This window comes from Oryza brachyantha, chromosome 10 (assembly GCF_000231095.2).
Source record: "Oryza brachyantha chromosome 10, ObraRS2, whole genome shotgun sequence".
Classification (NCBI taxonomy): Eukaryota; Viridiplantae; Streptophyta; class Magnoliopsida; order Poales; family Poaceae; genus Oryza; species Oryza brachyantha.
Window position 1 is genome coordinate 1665951 of NC_023172.2, and position 9688 is coordinate 1675638.

General features: G+C 40.0%; 2 protein-coding genes across 2 annotated transcripts; both read left to right on the top strand.

Annotated features, from left to right (window-relative positions):
- Nucleotides 1-480: 480 nt before the first annotated feature.
- LOC102721196 (putative disease resistance protein RGA1) lies at nucleotides 481-3483 on the top strand. Its single transcript, XM_006661576.2, has 2 exons — nucleotides 481-3115; nucleotides 3348-3483. The coding sequence occupies exon 1, from the start codon at nucleotides 570-572 to the stop codon at nucleotides 3051-3053; it is 2484 nt and encodes an 827-aa protein (XP_006661639.1). The 5' UTR covers nucleotides 481-569; the 3' UTR covers nucleotides 3054-3115; nucleotides 3348-3483.
- Nucleotides 3484-8502: 5019 nt separating this feature from the next.
- Nucleotides 8503-9216, top strand: LOC121055475 (putative cyclin-dependent kinase F-2). Its single transcript, XM_040527951.1, has one exon. The coding sequence runs from the start codon at nucleotides 8503-8505 to the stop codon at nucleotides 9055-9057; it is 555 nt and encodes a 184-aa protein (XP_040383885.1). The 3' UTR covers nucleotides 9058-9216.
- The last annotated feature ends 472 nt before the right edge of the window (nucleotides 9217-9688 follow it).

Below are 9688 nucleotides of genomic sequence, written 5' to 3' on the forward strand. Positions count from 1 at the left end.
TTATTCCCAAGGACTTGAATATTATTCTACTGCCTGTGACCTGTTTGAGGAAATGCCACAGTAAGTATTTGAAGGTAAAAAAAAAACGATATCACAGTCACAGGCTCGCATCGGTAAGCTTCAGGGCTAATGGCCTGGTGAAAGGAATTATGGAAGAGAGGGAGGAGGATAAATTGAATTCATTCTCTAAATCAGTTTTTGTTTTGCTAATTGCAGCACAAAATAATAAGCCATAGTTATAACTTTTGGGGTCTTTTCTGTCTGTGTTTCTAGGGACTTAAAAGCATTACTTTGTTTTCTCTATGTTCAGAATTTGTCTCTTGATATTCTGTAGGGGCTCGCAAATTTAAATTTACACTTTTTGCCTAGGATGAAATAATTCACTGTTCAGTTTTTATACTAGGAGTGAGGGACTGAAGAAAGAGATTAGATTACCATTAACTGGGGTAACAATACTGGGTGAAATTTATTTTATCAACTTTTCACTTAATTTTAGACTGGTCTATTGTATCATATTCACAGATCCGTCATACATGTTATTCCTTTCAGAAGGTTAAGTTCTTAAAACTATGGCCGAAGTACTTCTGTCAAGTTTTGCAGTGTCAATTCTTGGAAAGATAGTTTCATTTGTTAGTGAACACAGTCTGAATGAGAACAAATCAGACATCAGTGTACATAAAGAACTGCGGAAGCTACAGAAGTCGTTGCAATCTATTAATGGAGTTCTTCTAGATGCAGAGAGAAAGCAGAGTACTTCTGATGCACTTAAGGAATGGCTACGAAACCTGAAAGATGTTGTGTATGACATAGATGACATTTTGGATGATGTGTCAACTGAAGCTTTGAAGCGCCGTGTTGACAAAGGCATGGTTACTCAAACCAAATGTTTACATATTTATCGTTTCAAATTAAGGAGAAAATTACTCAGAAAGAAAATATTGAGCAGCAGAATAAGAGAAGTTTGTGAAAAGCTTAATGAAGTAGCCATCTATAGAAAGGACTTTGGACTGACTGATTGGGCAATGGCTGGTCAGTGTTCTGAAGAACCACAAAGAGAATCATATTCTTTTGTGTACCAAGCTGATATAATTGGAAGGGATGATGCTAGAGATGAGATCATTCGTGAGATACTAAGAGCTTCAGAATGTCATGATCTTTTTGTTCTTCCTCTGCTCGGACTTGGAGGCATTGGGAAAACTGCACTAGCAAAAATGGTGTATCATAATCAACAAATCAGGGAGAGGTTCTGTAAGATATTGTGGGCCTGTGTCTCCAACAAATTCAATCTGAAAAGGATACTACAAGATATAATAGAGTCTGCCACTGGTGAGAGTTGCAAGCATCTAAACTTGGAACAAATACAAAAGAAACTCAGAGGAATTTTGCAGAATGGAAACTATTTCCTTGTACTAGATGATATGTGGACTCATAATATAAATGAATGGAGAGAGCTAAGGAATTTACTGTCAAGTGGTGCAAGAGCTAGTGTCATAATTGTTACAACACGCAAATATGTTGTTGCATCTATGGTTGGTACCTCAAACCCATACAAGGTGGGTGCACTCCCTTTTCATGAGTGCATGCAAATTTTTACTAGAGTTGCATTCAAACAAGGTGAGGAAAATAAATATCCGTCGCTGTTGAAAATTGGAGAGTCCATTGTCAAGAAGTGTGCTGGAGTACCATTGGCGATAAAATCACTGGGTTCTCTGTTATTTACCATGCGTGATGAAAGTCAATGGCTGCGTGTTAAAGAAGACCACTTGTGCAAAATTATACAAGGTGATGGAGATATTATGCCAGTGCTAAAGTTAAGTTACAATGCTCTTCCACCAGCACTGAAACCATGTCTCTCCTATTTATCCATATTTCCAAAGGACTTCGAATATTACAGAAGATGCATAATCATGCTTTGGATGGCACATGGGCTACTCCGCTCGAACAACTTGAGTGATGAAATAGATGTTGGTAATCAGTATATTGTTGAATTAATAGGAAGTTCTTTCTTCCAAGACGCCCTAATTACTTTTGATGGAAGCATGCCACATTGCAAGATGCACGATATTGTACATGATCTTGGCAGATATGTTTTGGACACAGACCTAGCTATTGTGAACTGTGACGGGCAAGAAGTCTCAGAAACAGTGAGGCATCTAGTATGGGACTATAAGGATTTCTCGCATGAGCAAGAATTTCCTGGTCATTTAATCAAAGCAAGAAAAGCTCGAACTTTTGTTAGTTCATGTAATCCTGGTTCATTAAGCAAAAAGTTTCTGCAAGTGTTACTTTCCAAGTTTTTGCTTCTACGTGTATTGATTATATCAGGAGCTTGGATTGATGAACTCCCAGATTCAATTGGAAATTTAAAGCACCTGAGGTATGTTGATCTCACCTGGAACAAAAGCATAAAATTCCTTCCGAATTCCATATGCAAGCTGATAAACCTTCAGACACTTGATCTTTATCGGTGTGACCACCTAATCGAGTTGCCAAGAGATGTAAACAAGTTAATTAGCCTCAGGTACTTGAGCCTGACATGTAAGCAGAAGCATTTCCCAGAAGGAGGACTCTGTGGCTGGGCTTCCTTAACATACCTGCAGCTGCACTCATGTAGTGAACTGACATCACTGACAGAACAGATTGGCTGCCTAACTGCCTTGCAAATGCTGTGGATCAGTGATTGCCCAAAGCTCCCTTCTCTCCCAGCTAGCATGAAGCATCTGTCTGCTCTGCAAGAGCTGTTCATCGAAAATTGCCCAGAGCTGGATTTGATGAATACGGAGGAAGCCATGGATGGGTTATGGAGTCTTCGAACATTGCAGATTATTGGACTTCCAAAGCTAGAGCGTCTTCCTGTGACCCTTTGTTCTGCCTCGCGTTCTCTTCAGTATTTATTGATTGAGAAATGCCCCAAGCTAAGGGAGATTCTAAACTATATGCAAGATCTTGCTAAAGACACTAACCACCGGAGGGTATTCATTAAGGATTGCCCGGGCATAAGCAGGAGAGGGATGAAAGAAACAGATGAGGATTTACATCACCCGGTGAAATAACAGAGATGCACGGGAAAAACATAGCATATGAGAAAAAAACAGTCACACAGGGAAGGAAAAAGGTTAGTTATTATTTTTTTCCTCTAAAAACTTGGTAATATTTTTAACTTCAGTTATCTAGAATTCTAGAGTAGAAAAGGTACTCCTGTAGTTGTGTCCTAGTTAGCGCGGTTCCTGTTTTCCTCCTCTTATGTTTTTTAAAAGAAATTACTGTAGGAAAGGCTCCTACAGTGTAGATAAATATATTATAACTTTTTTTTTTGCAAAGTACAAGAACCGTTCTTTCTTTTTCAGGTTAGCCAGCCATTGTGTCATTTGTCCAGGGAAGTTCTCTTTTTACCGTGGCACAATCATGCTTTTGTTCATCTCATTGTGTAACTTCAGCAGGTGGATTTTGGTTCATGGATGATAACATAATTTATGGACAGTTTGACGATTTTCTTCAAGTTATTCTTCCCCTAATTCTATGCCATTAGTAAGCAATGAAAGTTTGTGAGGGAAAAATGGGTGTCTTTCAATTCCACTCTCTCCTTGATCTATTTCAATCTTTGATGTGTATGTGACATATTCTGTACAACCATTTTATGCTTTCATAAATCATAGAGACTTTAGGTGGTAGTATAAATAGATATGACCCACCCAATTGGCCAATGAGAAAGTGGAGGTCTATATTATTTTTACTACTAGTAGGGACTGTCAAAGTTCTCTTTTGGTTTATTTTTGATACATCATCCTTCATTTCCAAAGGTGTGACAGTAAGATCTACTTACTCCATTTCACAGTGTAAGATTTTATAGTGTTAACAAGATTTATCAACTTCATGTATATAGTTTGTATATATGTTTAGATTAATTAGTATCAACATGAATGAGAAAGACTAAAAAATCTTATATTGTGAAACGTAGGGTGTAGATTTGTAGTTTTTTTTGTTTCCCAATCCTGTTAGCAAATATGCTTGTGAATTTGTTCTGCAGTCAGTGAGAGTAATTAGGATTTTTTTTTAACACAATGTCTGTCGTGCATGTAGATTCATTGCTTGTATGGATATTCCTTAAATACCAAGTGGATAGATTTAAAATGTAGATCACACCAATTATGTAGATTGGACCATTAAGATTTTCTCTTTTTTAGGGTATTAATGTGAGAATTTCTGGATTTTTTAAATTAATGTTGAAATTTGTATGACATTTTCTCCTATAATTAACGAGAGCCTCGAATTAGAATAATGAAAGCTTTGATTGTATTCTACGCCCTCCGTTTCTTTTTTACCTGTTGTTTAGTAGATTCTCCCATCCACATATTTGACTATAGTTTATATTCCTATTAAACATTAATAATATAAATATATTATAGCACTTTCCATTACAAATCTACCAATATTGTTTTGACAGTAAAACAGTAGGAGAGCCTACTGTGTTATATATATTGATATAGGAGAGTGATATTTCTAATCTGCTAATAAATATCATTTTCACATATAATCCACAAGATTCATAAAAATAATTATATTATATATACACTTGTGAGTTAGAATTTGATATTATATCTTATTTTTTTTCAAATCAAAGGCCAGGCCCTGCTTTTCGTAGAAAACAGGATCTGAGCTAGCCAGAAAACAGGAACAAACGTCACCAAGAGTTCCTAAAGGCACCAAAGGCCAGACATCAAGAGAAAGAACAGTAGCAAGGTCTGTCAGGACCAAGCATCTCAACAAAACAGAAAACAGAAGAAAGCAGCACACTTCAGAGCTAGCCAACAAATATCTAGCTTCCTGCAGAGCCCTTACCCATTTATCTAGCTAAGATCTCGAGTTCTTCAGGTTTCATCAGTTGTTTCCACTGCAAGAGAAGACAGATTATTTGCAAGGGAACTCATCGCCAGTTTATCTCCGAAAACCATGTTATTCCTCGTAGACCATAATTGCCAACAAATAACAGCTAACAATACAGTTTTCACCCTACTAAACCTAGAACCAACATTACCAGCAAAAGTCATAAGGAAATCCTTCCTCAAAGATTTTGACCGAGCCATAAGCAAAAGTCATTAAAAAAATGATTTGTCGATTCTGGAGTATTACAATTGGTAAAGCTCTGAACCTCCCCAGTTTCGACGTTTTAGTTGAAACTATGGAGTACTACGTAATTAGCAAAACAGCTATGGAGTATTACCGTAATTGATTTTAGATTTTTATATTTTACTGCATGCATTGTCAAACGACATATAGTAAATTTAACTCTCATCCACGGATGTATCACACATGTTACTTCATTTTCAGGAGGTTGAGTTCTTAAAACTATGACCAAAGTACTTTGTCAGGTTTATGTTAATTCTTCAAAAAGCAGCTTCATTCGCTATTGAATATGGTATAAATGAGATTAAATCAGACAGAAATGTACCTAAAGAATTTGGGAAGCTACAGATTTCGTTGCAATCTGTTTTGTGTGTGTGCGAAACGGGGAACTTAACTATTTGCACTTTTGCTGTTGTTTATAATGTCTTGCCACAACAGAGACATATAAAGTCCGTTCTACCCCTTTCATCTCTTTTATATTTTCATTTCATAACGTTCCTTGCTTGCATAGTCTATTCTCGTTGTTTCTAATGAGACATGATTGATATTAATTCTAAAATATTCTTACGTCTAACCTGACTGACTAACTGTAATAAATAACATCACAACTCACATCATGATGAATTAATATTGTATTCAAACCATATTTATAGAAAATTTTTACATTTTCAAAGTTTTTGAATGACATAATTAAATGTTTCTTTTCATGCTACAATCGTTGACAAATCAGGTATTGGATATGATGTACTAAAATAATTAAAAATAGTTTAATTTCTCAATATACATATCCCAAGCATGAGTTAAACACATCATTATTAGGGTTAATTGCATCCCTAGTTGTTATATTTACTATGCAAATTATTTTAGCATATAAGCATAAGAAGATTATGTTCATACACTTAATATAGACGATCATGTAAACAAATAACATGATAAAGAAAGATGAAAAGACAAGGATAGAACCGACATTTTATGTCTCTATGATGACAAAAAATTAGAAAGAACCATAAGAGGAGGAATTTGAGTAGTGACCGGTAAGAAGAGTGGCAAATAGTTAAATTCCTCACCCGTTTCTGGCTGTGTGCATCTTGTATGCAAAGGCCAGGGGTGTGCTCAGTTTATTCTATCACCTTGATGTAATAGACTGAGTTCAACAAAGTTTCTATTACCTAAAAATTAGTTATGTCTTTCACATTTTATAAAGAGTAAAATACTTAGGAGCGGATGTCATCTAGGTTCATAAACTTAAAAATTGCATATCTAGATTCTTGAACTTGGAAGCAAATGTTATTTAGATCCATAAACTTTTAAATTACATATCTAGGTCATTAAACTTGAAAGATGATGTTATTTAGGTCCGTAAACTTAAAAATTACACATCTAGATCCACCATCTTGGTTTAATGAATTATAGTCGGTCCAAATCTTATATGATTAAAGTTGACCACGGATAGAGTTATGTAGAATGCCCGGTCAGATTCATTAAACCAAGATGTGCAATCTAAAAGTTTACAGACTTAAATAACACCCACTCCCAAATTTAAGGACCTAGATGTATAATTTTTAAGTTTACGGACCTAGATGTCATCCACTCTTAAGTTTAAAGACCGGCAATTTATTTTACTCTTTTATAATTATTTATGTGTAGTTCATACTAGTTTTTTTTGAAATCAATAATATTTATTACCTTTTTTGTATCTAGTGTATTAGAGCAACTCCAAGAGTTTCCTATCCCAACTTCTCATCTCTGTTTTTTTGGCAAATTGAAAAAAAAATGTCTCCAATAGTGTGCCATCCAGCTTTCCAAAATTTAGCAATTTCTCATATCCTCTCGTTTGCACGTATATTTAGGAGTTGGCGTTTCACTTGGCATCTAGAAAAGTATGACATAGGGTTTCTCTCGCGCGTCGGCCTGGAAGTTTCATCGCCTCATTATCTGCCCTATGCCGTGTGATCTCCTCCCTCCTGCCGACGGTCCCGGTCGGCTCCGGCGATGCCCGAGCGCTGCACCCATGCGCCGCCCCCTCCGCCGGGCGACGCGTGCAGCGGCGTGAAGGCGGTGAGGGCGCGGCACCGGGGGTCGAAGGTCGCAGGGCGGCGCGGCTCCAGGTGTGGTGCGACTGCGATGTGAGGTGCCTCTCGTCAACTACCAACAGTTTTGGTGTTTTTTTCTATTTTTGGCAAGTGGATTATCCCAAACTCTTGGAGATAAAACTAATCTTTCTTTGCCATATTATTTACAAACTTATCAAAACACAGAATTTGGGAAACCAAAATTGCAAAACTCTCGGTAGTTTTCATTTACAGAAAAGCTAGCGGACGGGATTCCGTCCGACGGGATGATTAAGTTCTTTTGCTTAATTATGTTTGGAGCGTCGGTTAAGTCGTTTGACTACGTACATGGCGCTGCATATGCGAGGGGTATCCCGTCCGACGGGATAGCGTGCTGTAGTTGTTCTCTTTTATTTATGATTGGAAAAATATGATAATTAATATGGTAGTTATTTTCGGTTCATATATATCCAAGAGCAGGGCATTCTCATATTTTCGTTTCTTCCTTTGTTTTATAAGCCAAAATTTAAAATCTTAATTAATTTTAGGGTCTTTTTTATCATAGTATATTTTTTAGCCTTTACGTATATAAATTTTGTTTATAAATTATTTTTTATTTACAAATATAAAACATGACTCTACATTGACCATAATTTTTCATAACCATGTACATTATATTTGATGGTTAAAAAAATATAGAATCCATTTCCAGGCAATCCTTTCTCTGATAAATCTCCAAATTCGAATTGCATCGAGTCAGTTTCGAATTCGGAATCCGACTCATTCTCAGCTTCGGACTCATCCAGGATAAAAAGCTTGGATGCCATGCACGCCTCTCGCAGTCTCGCTCTCCTCGCATCGCCGATTTCCGTTCACGCTCCTGCGCAACCCAACACCTGCCGTCGCCGCCGCCGCCGCGATGGCCTCCGTGTCGCCGGCGATCGCTGACGCCACCGCCCGCACCACTGCGTCGCGGCCGCTTACGACCATCTACAGATACGAGAGACTGGGGGCGCTCGGGAGGGGCGCGTGCGCCGTCGTGTACGAGGCACGCGACCGCTGCACCGGCGAGACGGTGGCCGTCAAGTGCTTCTGCCCCCCAGGTGGCGGCGGCGGCCGGCAGGAGGACGCCCACGCGTTCGCCCGCGAACGCCACTGCCTCGAGGCGTGCCGCGGCCACCCGTCCGTCGTGCAGCTCAGGGACGTCGCCGTCGACCCTAACTGTAGCTGGGACAGGTACCTTGTCATGGAGTTCGCCGGCGGCTGCACCCTCCGCGACCTCATCTTCTGCGGCCGTCCCTTCTCCGATGCCGAGACCCGCGCGCTGATGCGGCAGCTCCTCGCCGGCGCCAGGGCGATCCACTGCGCCGGCCTGATCCACCGCGACATCAAGCCGGCGAACGTCCTCGTCGGCCCGGGCTGCACGCTCAAGTTCTGTGACTTCGGCGACGCCACGCCGGCCATCCCGCCGCACGAGGAGTTCTTGGTCGGCACGCTCCGGTACACCTCGCCGGAGCAGCTCGTCGGCGACCGGTACTACGGCCAGGCCGTGGACATGTGGGCGCTGGGCTGCGTGATGGCCGAGCTCCTCACGGGCAGACTGCTCTTCACGCTGTCGGAGACGGCGGAGGAGCACTACCTCGATCTGCTGGACCTGCGGGACTGCGACGTCGCGTCCAAGGACTCGCCGGCGTTCGGTGGGCTGACGGGGCTGTCGCCGGCGGGGCGCGAGGTGCTGGCTGGGCTGCTGAGCTTCGACCAGCAGAAGCGGCTGACGGCGGAGGAGGCGCTGGAGCACCGGTGGTTCACGGAGGAGGCGGACTCCCCTGCTGTCCTCAAGCACCTCGCCGACGTAGCCGAGGCCGAGAAGAACAAATTGTAGTTAGCGTCATCCAGAACAGCATTGCAGTGTGTAGTGTGACTAGTGTCCTGAAATGATTCTTGTAATATGTGCAGTAGAGAACAAGAGATTCATTGTTAGTTGCAAGAAGGAAGCAATGCATTGTTGCTCCTTTGTTTATGAGAAAATACATTCGTTACCACCGACTTTAGGCTAAGAGAAAATCTACTGTATGCCATTGACTTTGTCATATTTTTATAATATGCCATTGAGTTTATCAAGTTCTACAATATGTCCTCCATTTTGCTGAATCTCTGTAACATATCACTGACGATAGCAGTTTGGCTGTTAGGCTCTGTTTGAACTCGTGAAAGGACAATTTTGCCCTTTTGACAGTTGCTCCTCTAGTGCGCTGCCGATTGCCACTCCATCTGTGATAGTGAGATGATTATAATGGTAATAACTATTGATTCATACAGCAACTTCACAAGCTTTAATAAGGAGTACTGCTACTATATATATATATATATATATATATATATATATATGATTAATTACTTTTGAGTGTTTCTTTGTTTTGTTTTAAAGGACAAAACCCTCGGAACTAAAGTATGTATTCAGTCTGTAAATACGTACGTATATGGTTGGTCTAACTATATATAAATAGCTCTCC